Raw genomic sequence first — 22,905 nt, 5'->3', positions numbered from 1 at the left:
TAACCAGGTTCCATACAGCCTTTGTGAGTGCATGTTGGATAAATACCCTGCTTAACTGTAGCCAAGCTCCTACCTTTAAATTATGAGCCCGTGAATGTGTGCTTTTCTGTCTGTGATCACCTTACACCACAATAGAACATGATACAATAAGCCAAACTGATGAAGCTTCAGTGTAACCAGCAAACCTAACTCCATATCCAAATCTGTTTAAATCCCTCTAAGCAAATATTTCATGCTCTATTTAAAAAGGAGTTAATGCTAGACACGCTGGTGAACGCCTATAACGGCAGCAACAGGGAGGTAGGAAAAGGATGATCAGGAGGTCAAGGTCCTCTGGAAGAGCAGGTAGTGCTCCTAACAGCTGAGCCCCTTCTCCAACCCCTCATGTTCAACTTTTTTTTTTCTGGTAATATTACCATAATTATCTTGGGAGTTTGCAAACAATGTCTTAAACAAAGTAGCTCCAATGAGCATCAACTTAGCATAAATTGTACATAGAATTCTCCTCTCCAGAGCTCTACTCTTCTCCCTTGTTACCATCAAATTGCATATTTATACATTGTGATCTCCTGCTTGTTAGAGTCATATTTTCAGAGGGACCAACAGCAAGCCTTCTTTTTTTTTTTTTTAACATTTTTATTTTTATTTTATGTACACTGGTGTTTTGACTGCATGTAGGTCTATGTGGTGGTGTCAGATCCCCTGGAATAGGAATTACAGACAGTTGTGAGCTGCCATGTGGGTTCTGGGAATTGAACCTGGGTCCTCTGGAAGAACAGTCACTGCTTTCTCCTCCCCCCCCCCACCCCCCACCCCCGGCAAGACAAGGTTTCTCTGTGTAACCGCTCTGGCTGTCCTGGAACTCACTCTGTAAACCAGGCTGGCCTCAAACTCACAGAGACCCACCTGCCTCTCGAGTGCTGGGATTAAAGGCCACAGTCTGGCCAGTCAATGCTCTTAAGCACTGAGCCATCTCTCTAGTCCCCACCCCACCCCCCATACACACACACACACACACACACACACAACTAAACCCATTGGGGACAGTTATAACAGGCCTTTCTTCAGACCACCAGCTCCCAAGCATGACAGGGAGACTTTTATTTATTTGTTTGTTTCTTTGTTTGTTTTTGTTTTTTTGGTTTTTCAAGACAGGGTTTCTTTGTGTAGCCTTGGCTGTCCTGGACTCGTTTTGTAGATCAGGCTGGCCTCGAACTCACAGTGATCCACCTGCCTCTGCTTCCCAAGTGCTGGGATTAAAGGCATGCGCCGCCACCACCGCCCGGCTATTTATTTATTTATTTACATATTTACTTACTTGGTTTGTTTTGTTTATGTGAAACAGAATTTCTCTGTACAGCCTTGACTGTCATGGAACCCCTGTAAACCAGGCTAGCCTCAAATTCACAAAGATCTGCCTGCCTCTGCCTCCCAAATGCTGGGATTAAAGGCGTGTGCTGCCACAGCCTGGCGGGAGGCCTTTTATTATGAAAGACTGTCCTTAGCTTAAGCTTGTTCCCCAATTAGCTCCTCACTTAAATTATCCCATTTATCTTCATCCCCACTGTTCCACGTGGCTTGTCACCCCTCTAAGTCTCTCAGCCCCGGCACCCTGTTTTCTCCCTCCGCAATCCTTCCCATTGTTCCCATCGCTGCCAGATGCTGTCAGATGTCCTGCCTCTCCCCTCCTCCTCAGCTACTGGCCGTTCTGCTTTTTATTTAAGCAGATCAGAAGGTGTTGGAGGGAGTATTTACAAAAGATGATGCAGCCAGAGAAATAATACAAAGTCCAGCGCCTGTACTCAGCTCTCTGACGATACAGAAATCAGCATTTGAATATACAGACCATCCTTACACGGTGCACAAAAACATCACCCCAACACCCAACAGTAAGCTTTTTAACATTTTCTCCAGGAGATTTTATAAGACACTGAGGACTTCCCACTAGACTGGAGGATGAGGTACACGGAAGAGTGGTTATGGAATCTGAGAAAAAGTAGGGCTTACAATAAAAATACAAGAGATCTTACAGAGCTACAATATGGTAAGACAAGGTTACAATAATCAGACTGGCAGCGTTGCTCTGTAACATTACTTTGTAATAATTTGAAACTTAAAATGTTAAGTATATATTGATCCATACAGATACCAACATATTATAAAAATTATCAAATATGCTAGTCACTAACGCACTCAAACTAACTTCTTTTCCTCCTTTCTTCCCTTCTTGTCTTTCCCAGGTGCTTGAATTCCTGGCAATCAAGCCCAGGAACCTACCCATGCCAAGCATGCCCGCTACCACTGCTGCCCCCCAGCCACAGTCACAGGAAAACTTTCAGGAGCTGATTCTCTCCTTCCACTCTCAGTTCCAGGGATTGAACTCAGGTTGTCAGGCTTGCATGGCAGGCACAGAGCCATCTTGCCAACCACAAAAACTCATTTCTTTATACAGCACCCATGTAGTGAGAATTCTGGGTTTTGGTTTCCTTAAATAAATAAATAAATAAAATAACAAGCAGGCATGGTGGCACACACCTTTAATCCCAGCACTTGGGAGGCAGAGGCAAGCAGATCTTTGTGAGTTTGAGGCCAGCCTGGTCTACACAGCAAGTCGAGGACAGAAAACTACATAGAGATACCCTGTCTCAAAAAACAAAAATAACAAAAATAATAATAATAATAAGCACACCAGAATATTTTAAGAATATATTTTCATTTTAATCCCAGGCGTGGGGATATGGGGCTGCTTCATAGCAGCTGACTATGATTTGCCTCATGCTCTAGCAGAGGCATGGTTTTGCCCTGCAGATGTGTGACATTTGGAATTCTGGGGACTTTTCAGAAAGTATATACATGCTATATACATATACATATACACATACACATACATATATATATATATATACATATATGCCCCCAAGAGGCAGGGTTGGTGGTTGGTGGACTTTCAGGAGGTTTGGTTAAGGTTTGTTGATAGTTCTGCTTAAAGTAGAAACAAAAAGAAATTAGACTAAGGGATTTCTCTCTCACACCCCTCTCTCTCTCTCTCTCTCTCTCTCTCTCTCTCTCTCTCTCTCTGTGTGTGTGTGTGTGTGTGTGTGTGTGTGTGTGTGTGTGTGTGTGTCTTCCCTTCTATCTTTCTTTCTCTCCTATAGTGATAGGAGGTGAAACCGGGGGTAGGGGGTTGGGGGTGAGGATAAAGGGTGGGAAAAGAAGAACCCACAAAGTAGCAGAGACAAGCTACACACCAAACTAGTATCTTGTTATAACAATAGAAAATGGACCAAATACTAAGAAACAAATACTTACCGCAAAACTGTTTAATTCTAGGGAGCTAATTTGATAAATAAGAAACTCCAAAGTCTCCAAATATGCACCAGAATGGAATGAATAATCAGTCCCATAATTATTCATGAGAAATTAAAAAGAAAAAAGCAGAAGATAGAGGTTGACAACCATTCCTTTTCCTAAGATGAAATGCTGTTTTAATAACTCAACATCACTGAATGATACGACTAGGAAAGAGGAAAATAAGAGTCCATATTTGCCTTATACACAGCGCTGTGCAGTTACCTGTCACACTGTTCAAGAATGGCTTGCTAAAACATTGAAAAAATGAAAAACTTCGTCCTTGTCATAGACGGCCACTTCAGTGGAGCACTCTGTGCACATGACAGGGTGATAGATTTCTTCCTCTGCTGTTTCTGGGGGATCTTCAGGGTTAGACTTCATTTTCTTAGCACCCCGCTTTTTCTTCCTGTTCTCTGGATTTTTGTACCTTAGAACCTCCTCTCTGTTGACAGAACAATTCATCACAAACATTGCTCTGTACTGAGTCTTGTACGATTCATGCCTAGACACAAAACAGAATGGAGAGTTTGGGTATAATGTGGTCAATTTTAGGTCAAATTTAAGAACACCAAAAACCTACATGGATATCCACCAATATAAAGATAAGAGAACGAAATGTGAATTTAAGGAAAGTTGAAACGGTTGTTACAATGTGAAGCATCTTTTGTTTATTTACTTATTTTTTCAGAGAGAGCTGCCAAAGCTAACTTGGAACTCACAATCCTGTCTCAACCTCTCAAGTAATGAGACTGCAGGCATATACCACCACTCCGTAGAAATGTATTTTTTCCCCAAGACAGAGTTTCCTTAATTCAGAAATAGGAAAAGGTAAAATGAAAAATAATACAACATCATGATACCCAGGTCAAGGTGGTTAACAATTCAATTAATGTAGGGGACGATCATTCTAAGACCCCTGAGCTCATAGTAAGAGCTACTCCTTTCTGGCTATAAACTAGCTTTTCCAGTAAGACTACTGGTAAAATCAGATTAAAGGCCAGCTGCCCATGAGCAGCAATTCCAGGAACTTTTTCCTGACTAACCAGATCTTTTCCAACTTCTCTCTCTCTCTGGAATTTCTCCCCCTTCTGTGGTTATAGGAGCCATAAAGGTAGACACCTGCTGGAGCATTTCACAGTTAGGTATCCATAGCAACCCTCGCTTACATAAATACCCATGCCCCCATGCCTATAAAAACCCTGTGAAATTTTTCAATAAACGAGCTTCATCAGAATCCAGACTTGCCCTTATTTTTTCATGTCTCCTGTCCCCCCACTCATCTGCCTCCTCCACGGATATCCATTGAAGACCCCGCCGGCCGGAACAAAGTAAAATAAAAAACATTCAGAAAATACCTTATTTCTTGAATTATTTGAAATTTATATTAATTTGTTTGCAAAAAAAAATTATTTTTGCAGGGCGGTGGTGGTACATTTCTTTAATACCAGCACTTGGGAGACAGAAGCAAGCGGATCTCTGTGAGTTCAAGGCCAGCCTGGTCTAGAAAAAGAGTCCAGGACAACCAGGGCTCTGTTTCACAGAGAAACTCTCTCTCAGAGAAAAAAAAAAAATTTTTTTTTTTTAATGTGTGTGTGTTGCCTGTATGCAAGGTCAGAAGACAGTGCTGGATTATCTGGAACTGAGCTGCCTTCTGGGTGCTAGGAACCAAACCTGAGTCCTCTGCAAGAGCAGCAAATATCCTTAACCACTGAGCATCTCTCCAGCCCATTTTGGTTTTTTGAGGCAGGTTCTTACTCTGTAGCCAAGAGTAGTTGTAAACCTGCAGCAATCATCTGGCTTCAACCCCCAAACCTGGGATTATAAACCTCATGCCAGCTAAGGGCTGAAAACTATCCCTTGTGTTCAATTCAGCAGCGCATATATTAAAACTGGACATTACAGAGAATATGAGTATCGCCCTGTGCAAGGATAACATGAAAATACTTTTTTTTTTCTTGAAAAACAGTTTCTCTATGTAACCCTAGATGTCCTAGAACTCACTATAGAAACCAGACTGAGCCTCCTGCCTCTGCCTCAAAAGTGCTAGAACTAAAGGCATGCACCACCGTGCTCAGCAATGACATGCAAAATTGTGAAGCAGTCCATACTTAAAAAAAAAAAAGGCCCCTAAGGGGAGTCAGTGGTACAGTGCCTGCTTCCAATGCACAATGCTCTGAGCTTGATTTATGATTTCGATCCCCAGAACCCAAGTAGTGGAAAGAACCAATTCCCACAAACTCATCTGTCCTCCACATATGCCATGGCACGTGTGCAAATACACGCACACTAAGTAAACAAACAAATGAACAGGGGCTACAGAGATGGCTCAGGTGTTAGGAATACTCAATCTTTAGAGAAGCCAGGTTTGGTTCCCAGGACCAATGTAGCAGCTCACAATTGTCTGTTAATTCCAGTTCCAGATGTTCCAATCCATCTTCTTCTGTCTTGTTTTAGTTTGGTTTTTGGTTTTGGGTTATATGTTTTTTGAGATAGGGTTTCTCTTATAGACCAGATTGGCCTTGAACTCACAGACATCTGCCTGCCTTTGCCTCCCCAGTGCAGGGATTAAAGGTGTGTGGCACTACACCCAGCCCTTCTTCTATCTTCTTAGGATCCCATATGGTACACATGCATGCATGCAGGTAAATGCTCATGTAAATCTAAAACATCAAAATTAGTTGTTGCTGAGAGCCATAAAGCTCCAGCCTGGTGGACATGTACAGTGTAGCCCTGAACCTAGCATTCAAAGGCTGAGGCAGGAGAAGCAAGACAGACTATCAGGGCCATCTGAGTTACATGGTGAGGCTTTGTCTCAAAAAAGAAAAGACAATCCCATCTAGTGGTGGACTGCGGTCACAGCACGTAGGAGGCAGGTGGGTATCTGTGTGTTCAAGGCCAGCCTGGTGTGCAAAGACAGTGCCCGAACAGTCAAGGCTGCATACTGAGAGTCCATCTCAAAAGACAAACAGACTGCTAGTCATCACTACACTCACCAAATGGCTCTATCAGCAAAAATTGGGCAACAAGAGGGTCACTCCAGCAGCAAAGTAGTAGCAGAAAGAAAGTGGCTCAGCTTCATTTCCATTATTCAGGGAGTGGAAAATAAATTGTTACAGGATCAACATCAACAAAAGGAAAAGTCTACTTCTGACTTAAGCAAAGGGCCACCATACTGTGTTCAGTCTACAGGGAGGTTTGTTCGAGGGTGGGGTACACTCACTATCGTGCATGTGGTATGTTTACCTTTGGCAGTCAAGGCACAGTGTAGTCATACAGGCAGGGCAATTCAAAACAGCATCACTGTTTGGGACAGGCTGTTGTTTCTGACGTGGTCTCTGCAATCCAAAAGCATGATAGCTAAAACAGAAAAATACATTTGAGAAGGAAAAATACATTAATCAACCAAATCCTGGTTTCTTTGTTTGTTTGTTTGTTTGGGTTGGGTGTTGGTTGGTTGGTTGGTTTGGTTTGGTTTTTTGAGACAGGGTTTCTCTATGTAATGTTGGCTGTCCTGGACTCGCTTTGTAGATCACGCTGACCTTGAACTCACAGCAATCTGCCTGCCTTTGCCTCGAGTGCTGAGATTAAAGGCATGTGCCACCACACCTGGCCAAATCCTGGTTTCTAATGTCACTGTCCATAAAAGGAATCAGTACTCAGAAATGGCTACCTGTTTAATTATTACTTATATGTTTATTTTACTTATTTTATTTTAAGTATCTAAGTGTACTATATGCATGTCTGGTGCTCTGGGAGGCCGGTAGAAGGGCAGGATCTCTTGGGCCTGGAGTTAAGAATGGTGGCTCACCACCATGCGGGTGCTAGAAACCAAACCCATGTCCTCTACAAGAGCAACAAGTGTCCCTAACCACTGAGCCATCTCTCTAGCCCAGAAATGGCTAATTCTAGGGATATGGTTTACAAGATCTACCTAAAACACCCACTGCAGAAAGAAAGAAAAAAAGTGCTCAAGAAGGAAAAAAAGACAAATCAAATCTCAAGGAACCTAATCCTCACTCCTCAGGTCTGGACTGCACAGAGTAACTTTCTTTCTAAGTACATAGTCTGGTGGGACGTGATGGTCCATGCCTGTAACCCCAGCACTCTAGAGACAGAGGCAAGGGGATCCAGAGCTCAAGGCCAGTGTGAACTTAAAACAAGATTTGTCTCATAAAAGCCAAACCTAACAAACACACCAAAAAAAAAATCCCATAATATCAGTGTGATTGTGAGGGAAATCTCAGGTGAATGCTAACAGGACTCTTCAAAATACTTAAGATGCCAAGCACAAGGAAAGTCTAGGAAACTATTTTTACATTTGTAGTCAAGTACTTAAGTTGGCCAGGCAAGGCAGCCCACACCAGTAATCCTAGCACTGGGGAGACAGCACAGGAAGACTACAAATTCAAAAGCAGCCTGGACTACACACTGAGCTCCAGACCAGTGTGAAACAAAGGCCTTGTCTCCAAACACACTAAAAAGAGGGCAGGAGGCCTGGGGAGATGGCTTCGTCGGTCCAGTGCTGCTGAGCAAGTGTGAGGAGCTAAGATTCCAGCACCCACAGAAGGAGCAGGGTCATAGAGCACCAGCCTGTGACTACAGTGCTTGAGGGCATCGCAGGATGGAGAAAGGCAGATCCCTGGCCAGCCAGCCACGCAGAGCTCAAGGTTCAGAAGACACTGTGTCTCAAAATCTAAAGGCAGAGGAGCTGATGAGATGGCTCCACAGGTAAAGGCGCTGGCACTAACCTGACAACCTGGGTTCAATCTGGAGAACTTACATAATTCCTACAAGTTGCCCCCTAACCTGTACAAGCATGCCTTGACATGTATGCACATAGAATAATCATTTAAAAAGTACACAAAATAAAATTTTAAAAGCTAAGGCAGGAAGAACAAAAGCAATTTCCAGGCCAAACTCTGCTTCCTAGATCCTGCCTGAGAAACCAGAGTAAAGGAAGCAACAGTAACTGACCACCAGGGGGCACTGGAGGAAGGAGCGCAAGGTAAACCAGGAAGAAGGAAAGGCCGTGGTGGAAGAACTGAAGCTAACAGGTGTGTACAGAGATCCCACAGAGACATCAACCCTCCAGACTAGAAAAACAGACACCCATCCCCACCCGCAGCGAAGCAAAGCCTCCTAGGCACTGAGCGGCACTGAGCAGCACAGTACTTGCCTCACATGTACAACAGCATAAAGTCAATCCCCAGCACCAAGCACACGAGCACACAAAGGTTAAAATACAAGATTATCCTGAGACCCTGTGGTGCTCCTCCTAGGTTTGTAACAAAAAACTAAATCTGCAGGGACTCAAACCAACACCTGTACACCAGTGCTGACAACACTATTCCCGGCAGCTAAAAGGCAGATAGAACAAAACATTCCTTGGTGGACAAATCGGACAGAAAATTGAGATAGATACACACAATGACATTGTTCAGCCATAAAAAGAAGTACCGTGCTACAATTAGATGAGCCTCAAAAAACATTTGGTTCTTGAGTCTGATACAAGCCTAGCTGGGCAGTGGTGGCGCACACCTTTAATCTCAGCACTTGGGAGGCGAGGCAAGTGGATTCTCTGTGAGTTCGAGGCCAGCCTATACTAAAGAGCGAGTTCCAGGACAGCCAGGGCTATACAGAGGAACTTTGTCTCGAAAACCAAAAAAAAAAAAAAAAAAAAAAAAAAAAAAAAAAAGATGATACAAGCCTTTAATTCCAGCATTTGGGATTAATAAACAAAAACACTTGGGAGGCAGAGATAGGTGGACTGCTGTATATTCAAAGTCAGCCTGGTCTACATAGTTCAAAGAGCAATCTGGGAGAGACCCTATCTCAACAAACAAACAAACATTTAACAAACAAAAACTTTTTTTTTTTTAATTTTTAACCTATTTGGAAAAAGTTAATTTGAAAAGTCCAAAATAAAAACAAAAACAAAAAACCAAAGAACCACTGAAAAGTTAGTTTTTTTTGGTTTTTTTGTTTTGTTTTGTTTTGTTGTTGTTGTTTGCTTGCTTGCTTGCTTGCTTGTTTGTTTGAGACAGGATTTCTCTGTGTAGCCTTGGCTGTCCTGGACTCATTTTAGAGACCAAGCTGGCTCTGAACTCACAGAGATCCACCTTCCTCAGCCTCCCACATGCTGGGATTACAGGTGTGTGCCACCACGCCCAGCTGGAGATAGTTTAATTCTGAGGACTCAGAAAGCGTATAAATATGAGAGGCCAGAGAGAGGAGAGTGAGGGTTTCAAGGAGACAGATGGAGTAAGATCTTCATCCATAGATGACAGTAAATAGATAGATGACAGATGGAGTAAGATGTTCATCCATCTGTGTTTGCTGTTGCTAGACTACTAGATAGTCTGGCAACTGAGACTGGTATTTTCCCAAAGAAGCTGAGGATCCTAACCAGCCAGAACTAAGTCTAAAGATATGTCCCCTTTCTCTTCTAACTTTTCTCTTCTACCTAGGGTTAGGGGGCTGGAAGGGAGGTAGAGGCTTAAGGAACCCCAAATAAAATAAGAGTTTAAAAGTAGCACCCATAGGGCTGGAGAGATGGCTCAGAGGTTAAGAGCACTGTACTGACTGCTCTTCCAGAGGTCCTGAGTTCAATTCCCAGCAACCACATGGTGGCTCACAACCATCTATAATGAGATCTGGTGCCTTCTTCTGGCCTGCAGGTGTACATGCAGACAGACCACTATATATATAATAATAAATAAATCTTTAAAAAAAAAAAGTAGCACCTACAGTTACAGGAGAATCTGTCTAAAAAATAAGTAAAAATTCAATCAGGCAGTGGTGGCACACACCTTAAATCACAGCACTCAGGAGGCAAAGGCAGGCAGATGTCTGAATTCCCGGACAGCCAGAACTACACAGAGAAACCCTGCCTTGTTAGAGTATGGTCTGGTGCTTTGTATTTGTTAATTGCTTGCTTCCTGAGAGTCTCATTGCAGGCTGTCACATACCCCAATGCTGCTGTTTAACCTTGCCTCCCTGTTTGACTAAAAAAGAAATCTGATACCTGGGCAGGGCCATAGGAAGATAGATGTGGCAAAGATGCTCTGGCTTTGGGGGACAAAGAGGATCTTCGGAAGCAGATGGGACAGGAGGAGGAAGAAGGAGACTAGCCATGGGATAGAAAAGAGCCATGTGGGCCTGAGGAGGAACTCTGTTTCACATGGGGGAAAAAATGGCCCAGATGAACAACCTTACAAGTATTTTGGAATTATACATGGAAGGCAGCCCAGATAGAAATCGTTAGAACAGGTGGCATGGGATAGAGGATGAGAGATATTGGAAGGTAGTTTAGGGAGTTAATATCTGCCCTACCCCATGTAAAATAAGGCTTATTCTAAAATATAACAGGTGTTTGTGTCTTTACTGATTGAGAAAGCAGGTTAAATAATATTGCCATAATAATTGTAAGCCTAATAATAAACATTTATTAGGCCATACCATTAAATTAACAGCAACACTGCCTTGAAAAATGATAGATAGATAGATAGATAGATAGATAGATAGATAGATAGAGTGAGTGAATGAATGAATGAACAATAAATATAATTGTCTGACTGAAATTTGCTGGTTATTTTCAAATAAAGTATTCAAATTTTCCTCCTCCAACTTTTTTTGATGTGTCTGCATGAAAATAAGAACACATACAGTAAAAGAGGAGAGCAGTGAAAAGACAGTCTGATCTTCCCTAAAGATTCTAAACATAGATTTAAATTCTTACCCCCTTCTCTGTGCATCAACCCAAGCCTGGTCTCTGTTATCTTTTTCAGGATCATACAGCAACTCATCGTTTGTTGGAATCCTGTGTTGTTTCTTCTTCTTTTTCTTGTTCACTTGTGCTAATTTTTAAAAGGTTAAAAATATGGATCAGTATCATGTCTAAAGTTCTTTAATATAAAATGACTCTCCTGTATTTATTCTATTTACATTATCTTTTTGGGTTTTTGTTTTGTTTTGTTTTGAGACAGGGTCTCTCTGTGTAGCTTTGGTTGTCCTGGACTCACTTTGTAGACCAGGCTGGCCTCGAACTCACAGTGATCCGCCTGCCTCTGCCTCCCAAGTGCTAGGATTAAAGGCGTGCGCCACCACGCCTGGCAACTACATTATCTTTTTAAAAGATACCTAAAGGGACTAGAAAGATGGCCCAGAGGTTAAGAGTACTGGCTGTTCTTTCAAAGGTCCTGAGTTCAATTCCCAGCAACCACACAGTGGCTCACAACCATCTATAATCTGGTGCCCTCTTCTGGCACGTGGGCATACACCCAGGCAGAACACTATAAATAGTAAATAAATAAATATTTTTTAAAATGCCTACAGCCTTTCTTTAGCCAGCAATCCCAGCACTTGGGAGGTTGAGGCAGTAGAACTGCCATGACTGGGCTACATCGTGAGTCCCAGGGCACCCTGGCAACAAAAGGAAAAACCCTACCCAAAATATCAATACATAAAACAAAGCTATTCTTCAAATAAGAGTCTTGTCCTATTAAGACACTAAAATCAAAGGTAGAAGAGGCCAACAGGCTAAGTTCAAATAATGAAAATTCAGTGTCAAAAAACTCACTAAAAACTAACTGGGAGCCGGGCATGGTGAAGCACGCCTTTAATCCCAGCACTCGGGAGGCAGAGACAGGCGGATCACTGAGTTCGAGGCCAGCCTGGTCTACAAAGTGTGTTCAGGACAGCCAAGGCTACACAGACAGACCCTGTTTCAGGGGGAGGGGGAACCCCTAATTGGGCATGGTGGCACACATCTGCAATCCCAGTGCCTGGGAGACTAAGGCAGCTGGATCATGACTTCAAAGTCATTTTTGGCTATATACCAAGTTTGAGACCAGCCTAGCCTATATGAGACCCTGACAAAAACAGAAGGGAAGAGGGTGAGATAAACATACAAGCATAACAATCTGAGTTCAAACTCTGAGACTCACAGAGGAGAAGAAAAGTAACTCACACGTTGTCTTCTACGGCCATATATGAGTTATAGAATGAGCTCCTATATAAACATACACACATATAGGCTTTTTGTTGGTGGTGGTTTGTTTTGTTGGTGGTGGTGGTTTGTTCTTTGGTTTGGTTTGGTTTGGTTTTTTTGTTTTGTTTTGTTTTGTTTTTTGTTTTTTTCTGGTCTTCCTGAGACAGGGTTTCTCTGAGTGTAGCCTTGCCTATCCTGGACTTGCTTTATAGACCAGGCTGGACTTGAACTCACAGAACTCCACCTGCCTCTGCTTCCAATTAAAGGCATGCACCACCACCTCCTGGCTAGAATGATTTTTTAATTACAAAATAAAGAATGCTAAAAATGTGATTTGGGTCTTGTGTAGCCTGAGCTGGCCTCAAAGTCACTATGTAGCCCAGGATAATCCTCTACTTCTGAAACTCCTGCCTTCACAGCAAGTACTTTTAACCTCTGTGCCATCATTCTAGCCCAGTGGCTTTCAACCTATGAGTCTCGACCACTTTGGAGCTTGAATGACCCTTTCACAGAGGTCACCAAAGACCATCACAAAAACCCAGATATTTACATTCTGATTCCTAACAGTAGCAAAATTACAGTTCTAAAGTAGCAACAAAAATAATTTTATGGTTGGGGAATAAGAAGAAGTGTATTAAAGGGTCAGTATTAGGAAGCTGAGACCCACTGCTCTAGGCCCTTGTCTAACATTCTTGAGAACCCAGAATACTTAAAGCAGAAAAAAAAAATGTTTGTAGGCTTTTAAAAATATGCTTTTGGGGGCTGGAAAGATGCCAAGGCTACACAGAGTGACCCTGTCTCGAGAAACCAAAACAAAAAAACAAACAAACAAAAAAGATTTATATACGTGAGTGCTCTGTTTTCATGGACACCAGAAAACATAATCGGATTTCATTACATTATAGATGGTTATGAGGCACCATGTGGTTGCTGGGAATTGAACTCAGAACTTCTGGAAGAACAGCCAGTGCTCTTAACTGCTGAGCCATCTCTCCAGACCCATGTATATAAATTTTTTAAAAAAAGTGTTTTTAGCCAGGCGGTGGTGGCACATGCCTTTAATCTCAGCACGCAGGAGACAGAGGTAGGTGGATCTCTGAGTGAGTTCCAGGACAGCCAGGGCTGCACAGAGAAACCCTGTCTTGGAAAGAAAAAATGTGCTTTTAGGCCAGCTATGGTGGTACACACATTTAATCCCTATACTGTGGGATAAGGGGAGTGTGGCAGGAGAGAGGCAGCTGGATATATGTGAGTTGGCAGCCAGCCTGATATATAAGAAAATGGGTGGAGGTAAATATAAAAACATAAGAGCCAGATGTGGTAGCACGCGCTTTTAATCTCAGCACTAGGGAAGCACAAGCAGCTGGATCTCTGAATTTGAGACCAGCTTGATCTATAGACCAAGTTACAGGACAGCCAAGGGCTACTGAGAAAAAGGAAATATATATGTGTGTATACGTGTGTGTATATATACATATATATAAACATATATATGCTTTTAAACATATATATGTATGTAAACCTACTTATGTATTTTTCCTAGCTAGGTGTGGTGGCACATGCCTTTAATCCAGTGGTTCTCAACTTTCCTAATGCTTTGTTCCTCAAGTTGTGATAACCCCAACCATAAAATTATTTTCATTGCTACTTTCTAACTATAATTTTGCAACTGTTACGAATCATAATGTAAACATATGATATGTAGGATGTTATAAACTGAACATAATTAAAGCATGTGATTAATGATAAAACAATATGTAGTTATAAATTGTAAAGTATTTCTATTTTGTCTTAAAAGCATGGGGTAACATGGGTAACAGTATTAATATAACAACAGTAACCTACATTGCTACATTTTGGGACAGTATGCATAAAAAGCCCATAGGTCAGTGTGAAGGTTGAGATTGCTTCCTTCCCTGGGGGTGGCCTTCAGTGGAGCACACCTTTGATCTCTGCACTGGGAAGGCAGAGGGAGGCAAATCTCTGAGTTCGAGACCAGCCTGATCTACAGAGCAAGTTCCAGGACACCCAAGGCTACATAGAGAAACCTTGTCTGGGAGGAAGGGATAGCTTCTTCCACAACAAGTCCTCTGCTCTATTTAGATTTGATAAACAACAAACTGGCAAGCCCTGATTCACAAAGATATGTTGTTGGAAATGGAAAAAGAAGGCACAACACAGTCTCAGACAGAACAGGATATAACCGCAAACACTAAATCCAGAGTTTTGTAATTGGCATCTGGAGAGCTCAGCGCTCCCTGCATCATTGCCGGTAAACTCAATGAGCCCCTCTCCTGCTGTCTCGGGAATATCATCTTACTACGAATGCGCTTCTGGCAAGTGCAAATGGAGGATCACAGAAATAATCATCCTAATCCTTTTGTCTTGTTCAATGTCATGTTCCTCAAAGAAAGCAAACAAGGTACACAAATGTACATTACATTTCCATCCAATTTTTTTGCCAAAGCTGAAATTTCACTTGGAATGATCAGATCTTTCAAAACAAGCCGAGGCATGTTGTACTTGGTGCCTGCAACAGTGATAATTTAATTCATTCAAGATGGCAAATACGTTAACCCAGTAAGCTATTTTCTGCAATTCATTATTATCACTGAGAAGTGCTTCAAACTGTGGCCTTGCTTTCTGATTTTAAAATATCGTGAGGGGCTGGAGAGATCGCTCAGAGGTTAAGAGCACCAATTGCTCTTCCAGAGGTCCTGAATTCAATTCCCAGCAACCACACAGTGGCTCAAAACCATCTGTAATGCAATATGATGCCCTCTTCTGGCCTGCAGGTGTACATGCAGGCAAAGCACTGTACATAATAATAAATAAATCTTTTAAAATATATATATCTTGAGTTCGGCACAAAGTTCAAAGGCAGGTTTTAAGACTCTTCCTCTCAACAGCCATGTCCCTTTAGTATGAATATCAGAGCTTTGTTCGGTGTGTCCAACTTATAACAGTTGGGAAAACAGTCGTCTGTTTAAAGCGCTCGCCTTTACAAAACTGGCAGAACTAAAGACACTTCTCTTCTTGTAGCTCTTGTGGCAGCAGCTTCGTTGCTGGAATTTGTTAATGAATCACACAGTGAGCTCTGAATCCAGATGGCCATCCTGGCACAGCTGGAGCACCGTCTGTGCGAACACCTCCAATCGTTCCCCAAGAGATCTTGTGCTCTTTCAGAAAAGAATCAACTGTGCCAAATACATCATGTGCAGTAGCTGCTGTTTCAAGAGGTTTGAGAAAAGGAAACTTTAACTTTAAAATCACCAGCCATCATTAGCACACTTCAACGTCTACACACTCATCAAGCTGAATACTAAATACTGGAAGTGGAGCAGATGTAATTTCCTTGATAACTTGATCAAGAATATCAGCAGACATGCGGTCTGTCCTTCCTTGGACATTAGATGAGGCTATTGCATTCAACTGTGTAACAAATTTATCCCCGCTCGTAACTTGAACCATAGAATCAGTAAATCCTCACAAAAGGATTCATCGATCTGGCAATTCTGAGTGCAACCAAATATGAATTTTTGGGGGGGGGGTTGGGGGGAGCGGGTTGAGACAAGGTTTCTCTGTGTAGTTTCAGCTGTCCTGAACTCACTTTGTAGACCAGACTGGCTTTGAACTCACATCGATCCACCTGCCTTTGCCTCCCTGAGTACTGAGATAAAAGGTGAGCTCCACCACACCCAGCTCCAGATATGAATTTTCAATGGCTACTACATTTTGTTTGTGGTACTTAGCACCAGTGTCAAGCCTGGCCTTTTTGGTTTGTTTGTTTGTTTGTTTGGTTGGTTGGTTGGTTTGGTTTGGATTTTTGAGAGAGTTTGTATAACCTTGGCTGTCCTAGAACTAGCTCTGCAGGACAGGCCAGCCTCAAATTCACACAGATGTGTCTGCCTCTGCCTCCTGAGTACTGGAATTGAAGGCGTGTGCCACCACCATGTGGCTAGGTCAGGCTTTCTTGAGTCCATCAGCTTGGCTCCTAAAATAGTTGGTATCCTTGCTGGGGAAGCTCCAAAGCTTACTATCAAAATGGCATTTCAGTTTGTTTGGTTTCATAGATTCTGCTGATAGAATTTCACAACAAATAACATATTGTGGCTTTTCAATTCCTGTTGTAATTATTGAAGTAAAACCGTACTGTAAAAAAAATCCTCACTATAAACCGGGCTTGTTGGTGCATGCCTTTAATCTCAGCGCTAGGGAGGCAGAGGCAGGTGGATTGCTGTGAGTTCAAGGACAGCCTAGTCTACAAAGCCGAGTCCAAGACAGCCAAGGCTAACACAGACAGACCCTGTCTCAAAAAACAAAACAAAACAAAAAATCCTCACTATACTTTCTTAACATTTTTCTCTACACTATCCACTGTCTGGTGTTGGAGGTTTTTCTAGTGCTACGCATTTTGATGCTAATTACTGGCTCCCTAGATCTAGCTGCTGTCATCGAACCCTGCCTCCCTGATTGGCTGAATAAAAGGCGTACACCTCGGAAAGGGAGGAGCGAAGGTTCGAGGGCCTGGAGGACAGAGAGGATCTTGGGGGGGGGGGGGGAAGCAGACAGGTAGTTAGGAGAAGGATGTTAGGAGAAGGAAGGGACCCGCCCAGATGGGTTAGGTAGAGAGAGCACGTAGCAAGATTGGCGTGGACGGAGGAAATGGACATTAGCAAGTATTTGGGGATTATGGATAGAAGGTAGCTCAGGGGAAATTATCAGAAGCAGATGGCATGGGATGGGGGCTGGGAGAAGGTAGTTTAGGGGATTAAAATCTGCCCTGCCCCAGGTGAATCAAGGCTATTCAAAATACAACAGCTATCTGTGTCTTTACTGATTGAGGGTCAGAAAATTTCACAGTAATAACTATAGCCTAATAATAAATATTTATTAAGCCATACTTATAATTAACCACACAGTCATGGGATAGTTTTCTAATGAAAATAATATATAATAATATCCTTAATAATACAAAAGATAAATGACATAGTTCAGTCCATTCAATTCATTAAAGTTTCCTATGATTTACCATTCTGTTTTTTGGGTTTTCTTAACATACCTGTTATTATCACAAGGGGGCAGGATTCACATCAACCACAGCTGAATATAAAAACCAATCGGCATCCAGATAAAGTTCCCCTGGTATAGACTTTATTTTCAGTAGTTGATGATTTTACAGCACATGATTTTACATTTACCCAGTAATTATAATTCGTGTTGTTTTACCTCCAATGTTGCTCAACAACTAACTGCTCTCTACACATGTGTGACTGGTCCACATTAGTATATTATGGCACCAACCCTATCACATACACCTGTATCTGTTTGGGGTGTATATGATGGAGTTGGCTTGATGATGTCTTCATGCTGGGTACCCAGCTGGAGATGGATAGAGGCGTGGTGTCTCAATCCCTAAGACCACAGGAGATATGTGTTTTCCCATTATTTTAGGTGCCCCCTGTAAAAGGACTGTTCTACCCCAAAAGTGATTGCAACCCACATGTTGTAAATGAATGCAGACATCTGTACCCCTTGCCTTTCTTATTAATGAAACACACACACCCCATCAATAGCATATAATTTCTTTCTTTTTAAGACAGGGTCTTACTGTGTAGCTCTGGCTGTTCAAGTACTGACTTGAACTGGCTACATAGACCTTGAACTTGCTATAAGACCAGACCAGCCTCAAACTCACATAGATCTGCCTGGTTCTGCCTCCCTGAGTGCTGGGACTAAAGGTGTGCACCATAATACTTGGCTTAGGCTATCGTTTCTTTTTTTTTTTTTTAAGTTTTATTTATTATGTATACAGTGCTCTGCCTGCATGAATGACAGAAGAGGGCATTAGATCTCATTATAGATGGCTGTGAACCACCAAGTGGTTGCTGGGAATTGAACTCAGGACCTCTGTTAGAGCAGTCTATGCTCTTAACCTCTGAGCCATCTCTCCAGCCCCAGGCTACAGTTTCTTAAAAATAAAATTAAGAAAGGAGCTGGAGAGATGGATTTCTAGTTAAGAGCACTGGCTGTTCTTCCAAAGGACCCAGGCTTGATTTCCAGCACCGACATGGTGGTGGCTCACAAGCATTTACAACCCCATTTCCAGGGAATCCACTACCCTCTCCTGGCCTCTGAGGGCACCAGGCATGCACATGGTGCACAGACAAATACAAATGCAGGCAAAGCACCATTAATATAAAATAAAAATTTTAAATATAAAACTGAGGGGAAGTCTAATATTAAATAACTGTTAAGGCAGATATGATTCATAAAATACACCTATAAACAAAATGTTACTCACCTGCTTTGTCTTCATCTTCAGAATCAGAGTCAAAATATACCTCATCGTAGTACTTTGCTGTAACTTCTCCCACTGTGCCAACTTCTGAGGAGGACCCTACAAAACCAGAAGTGACATTTACTAACTAAACCACCATAATCTACAATGGGGGGGAAAAAAGCCTCTGCATCCACTTCCATCACTTCAAATAGTATTAATCTATTCACAATGTCATTTGCATAGTAAGATATTTTTACGCCAGTAACTTAATTTGATTTCTGTGTCCTATGTGCCTATAGGGAATTACTCCTTGACAAGTTTACCAAATGAGGAGGAAATCACCCTTTCTCCCATCCCACAAATCTAATTAAAGTTTAAATGCTTATTTCCAGGTTTTCAGCATCGTATCACTGCCTTTGAATGACACAACACACCATGGAGAATAGGAAACTGGCGTCTTGATTCGCAGGACGTGAACAGCGAGCCGGGCCGGGAGCACACTTCCTCCTCCTCCAGCTTACGTCTTTACGTGCCTGCGTCCCTGATGCACACTTCCTCCTCCTCCAGCTTACGTCTTTACGTGCCTGCGTCCCTGATGCTTCCTCTGCTTCAGCTACATCGTTCTGTTCCTCAAGTTATGACACATACCAAGATGAAAACCAGTTCTGACTTTGTTTTACTCTCCCAAACCAATTTTCAAGTCAAGTAAATCCTATATAAAGATCAAAAAACAAGCCGGGAAGTGGTGCCACACGCCTTTAGTCCCAGCACTCGGGAAGCAGAGGCAGGTGGATCGCTGTGAGTTCCAGGCCAGCCTGGTCTACAAAGCAAGTCCAGGATAGGCAAGGCTACACAGAGAAACTCAAAAAAAAAAAAAAAAAAAAAAAAAGATTTAAAAACAAAATATGTTTATTACTCACTACAAAGAGACAAGAATTTGCAGTGGCACACCATTAAATCTGCCATCAAGCCCTAAAAATATTTTTGTATGCCTTGTGGTTTTGTTTTAATTTTGTTGTTGTTGTTTTCTAGATAGGGTTTTTCTACATGTAGTCCTGGCTGCCCTAGAACACACTTTGTAGACCAGGCTGCCTCGAATACACAGAGATCCACCTGCCTCCGCCTCCAAGTGCTGGGATTAAAGATGTGCACCACCATACCCAGCTGTAGTTTTTATTCTAACTACAAAAGGAACTAATACAAGGACAGTAATACGTGACACACTTTAGTCATCAAAGAAAACTCTGGCACAGGCTGCCAAGCACATCCATTCCTTCATTTAATATGTATTCTATTAGAAAGACCTGGTGCTACAGATGTCACCCACCTACTCAAGAGGCTGACATAGACGGACCACGGAGACTACAGTGAGTTCAAGGCCAGACTGGGTAACTTAGCCAGACCCTGTCTCCAAAATTTAAAAGAAATAGGGCTGTGGCATAACGATTTGCCTAATAAGCACAAGAGCCAGGGTTAACCGCCAACACCACCCCCATTCACAGTGGCAGGGAGGGACTGATTCTTAAGCACCCACAAAAAGTTATAGAGATACAAAAGAACCCAAGCCTTCACAGGGTATCCATGAGAACTACCCCAAAGTTTACCTGTCCCCAGAGAGGATAACTTGTCCTCCATTGTTTTCATGGTGGAGTTTAATTCAGCTTCCATTTCTTTTTCAAACTCATCTTCACTTGATGACTCACTTTCCCCAGTAAGACACTCCCGGATGAGTTTTCTTTTTTGGTCTGGAGTCCCATGTAAAAGCACATCAACTTCATCTTCAGAACTAGCAAGCATTTAAAGCACAGAGAATATGGATGTTAAAAAACATTAAAATCAGGGCTGGGATGTGGCTCTCGGTGGTAGAGCACTTACGGAGCATGTACAAGGCCCTAGGTTTGAATTCTAACAACACAAAATAAAATGAAATCACTAAAAACTTCTCTCGTGTTACTGCTCAACAGCAATTTTAAGTTTTACAAATTTACATCTGATGTACCTATCAGATTACATATAGCAATGATCACCAATAGGCCATAGATCAACTAATCCTTCCTATTTTCAGCTTTGGATTTGGGGAGGTTGGTTTGTTGGTTGGTTTGTTTGTTTGTTTGTTTGTTTTGGAGACAGGGTTTCACTATTTAGCTCTGGTTAACCTGAAATTCACTATGTAGCCCAACCTGACCTCAAAGCTGCAGCAATCCTCCTGCCTCTGCTTCCCGGATGCTGAATACAGACATGAGGCACAAGTGCAACTTGCTCTCTTCTTGTATGTGTATGAGTGTTCTGCTTGTTTTTTGGGTTTTTTGTTTTTTGTTATTGTTGTTGTTTTGGGGTTTTTTGTTTGTTTGTTTGTTTGTTTGTTTTTGGTTGGTTGGTTGATTTTTCGAGACATGGTTTCCCTGTGTAGCTTTGGCTGTCCTGGACTCTCTTTGTAGACCAGGCTGGCCTAGAACTCACGGTGATCCGCCTGCCTCTGGGGTGCTCTGCTTGTATATGTACCCATGCATCAGTTGTGTTGCCTGGTGCCCAGAGGCTAGAAAAGGGCACTGGATGGTTGTGTCCAGGCTGGCCTTGAACTCACAGCGATCCGCTTACCTCTGCCTCCCAAGTGCTGGGATTAAAAGTGTAGGCCACTTCCACCCAGCAGAACTTAGAGTTGTATTTAAATTTAAAAAAATATATATGGGGGCTGAAGAGATGGCTCAGTGGTTAAGAGGACTGTCTGAAAGCCGGGCATGATGGCGCACGCCTTTAATCCCAGCACTAAGCACTCGAGCAGCAGAGTGGATCGCTGTGAGTCCGAGGCCAGCCTGGTCTACAAAGCGAGTCCAGGACAGCCAAGGCTACACAGAGAAACCCTGTCTTGAAAAACCAAAGAGGAGGAGGAGGAGGAGGAAGAGTACTGTCTGCTCTTCCTGAGGTCCTGAGTTCAATCCCCAGCATCCACAAGGTGGCTCACAGGCATCTATACTGGATCTGATGGCCTCTTCTGTCATGCAGGTGTACACACACATACTCAGGTGTGGTGGTGCACACCTTTAATGCCAGCACTCAGGAGGCAGAGAGAGGCAGGTGAATCTCTGAGTTCGAGGCCAGCCTGGTCTACAGAGTGAGTTCCAAGGCAGCCAAAGCTGCACAGAGAAACTCTGCAACATACACAACTAAATCTCGCGGGGAGGGGCGGGGAACAAATAACAGAGGTTATACAGTGCTAAATCCACTTATATAACATTGCTAAACATCACAAAATTAGTGGAATGACATCCAGGGAAGAGGGATGTTCCGGAATCCCGGGGTCCCCAAGCGTAAATCCTCAGAAGGAACCCTGCTTCTTACCGCACTGCAATCCAGTACTGGCTCCCTACAGACTGAGCAGCCCCACCAGGCACCCTGAGGCTCCCACAAGAGAAGCGGGCTACGGTGCGCCCAAGCTCGGCAGAAGCGACCTGGGCCAGGGCTAGGCGGACACCGCGGGGCAGCGGCCCACCTGCTCAGAGCTGGCTCCTCGTCGCTCGGCTCTTCCACGGCGTAAGGGTCGTAGTCATCATGAAGCCGGTTCATGGCGACCTCGGGAGGGCTACACGATCCGGCGGTCTCAGTGTACTCCGCCGGTACCTTCCCTAAAGCGTCCCGGTGACTCGACTTCCGCCCTTATTGTGAGTCCTTCCTGTGCGCGTGCGCAAGCCGTCCCAGAGAAAGGGCTGCGAGGGACAGGTTAGGGGGAGGTTCAGTGTTACCGTTCCTGGTTGCGTTTTCTTTCCGCTGAGAAGAGCAGTTGTCTTTTTATCGGGCTTTTGTTTGTTTGTTTGTTTGTTTGTTTGTTTGTTTGTTTTTGCTTTATATAGTTTTTGAAATGGTCTCACTGTCCCAGTCTGACCTGCAACTGGCAATTTAGCCCAGGCTGACTTCGCCCCGCCTACTGTGACCAGCGAAGAGCTGAGATTACAGTTGCGTGCCCCTATCCAGTCTGATTTGTTTCTTCCAAGTTATTGTCTCGGCCTTTCCCCCCTTGGTTTTTATTATGTTTACTAGCTGTCTGCAGATAAGTAATTTATAACAAACGTACTCAGGAAAATACGACGGAAAGGGGATTTTTCCGTTTGTTAAATTTAACAAAGGTGATTCTCCTAGAATTATGTTCTCTGAGGATAATTTCTTCGGCTGGCGGAAGCAATGAGCTAGAGCTTCCTTTTTGCCCACAACCTGTACAGTGTACCCTGGAGGTCCAGGGCCACGAAGCCAGATTTTGATTTCCAAATTTGGGGTTACAAAATCAATA

General features: G+C 43.0%; 1 protein-coding gene across 1 annotated transcript; it reads right to left on the bottom strand.

Moving 5' to 3' along the window:
- Positions 1 to 813: 813 nt before the first annotated feature.
- EAPP (E2F associated phosphoprotein) lies at positions 814 to 22,293 on the bottom strand. The gene is made up of 6 exons (XM_084792735.1): positions 22,114 to 22,293; positions 20,228 to 20,409; positions 18,645 to 18,740; positions 11,090 to 11,207; positions 6,595 to 6,708; positions 814 to 3,853 (listed from the first exon to the last, which is right to left on the bottom strand). The coding sequence occupies exons 1-6, from the start codon at positions 22,185 to 22,187 to the stop codon at positions 3,586 to 3,588; spliced, it is 852 nt and encodes a 283-aa protein (XP_084648861.1). The 5' UTR covers positions 22,188 to 22,293; the 3' UTR covers positions 814 to 3,585.
- Between the last annotated feature and the right edge of the window lie 612 nt (positions 22,294 to 22,905).

This window comes from Acomys minous, assembly GCF_964271855.1.
Source record: "Acomys minous genome assembly, chromosome: 8".
Taxonomy (NCBI): Eukaryota; Metazoa; Chordata; class Mammalia; order Rodentia; family Muridae; genus Acomys; species Acomys minous.
The sequence above is the reverse complement of the archived record's forward strand: the minus strand, read 5'-3'. Positions and strand labels throughout refer to the sequence as shown.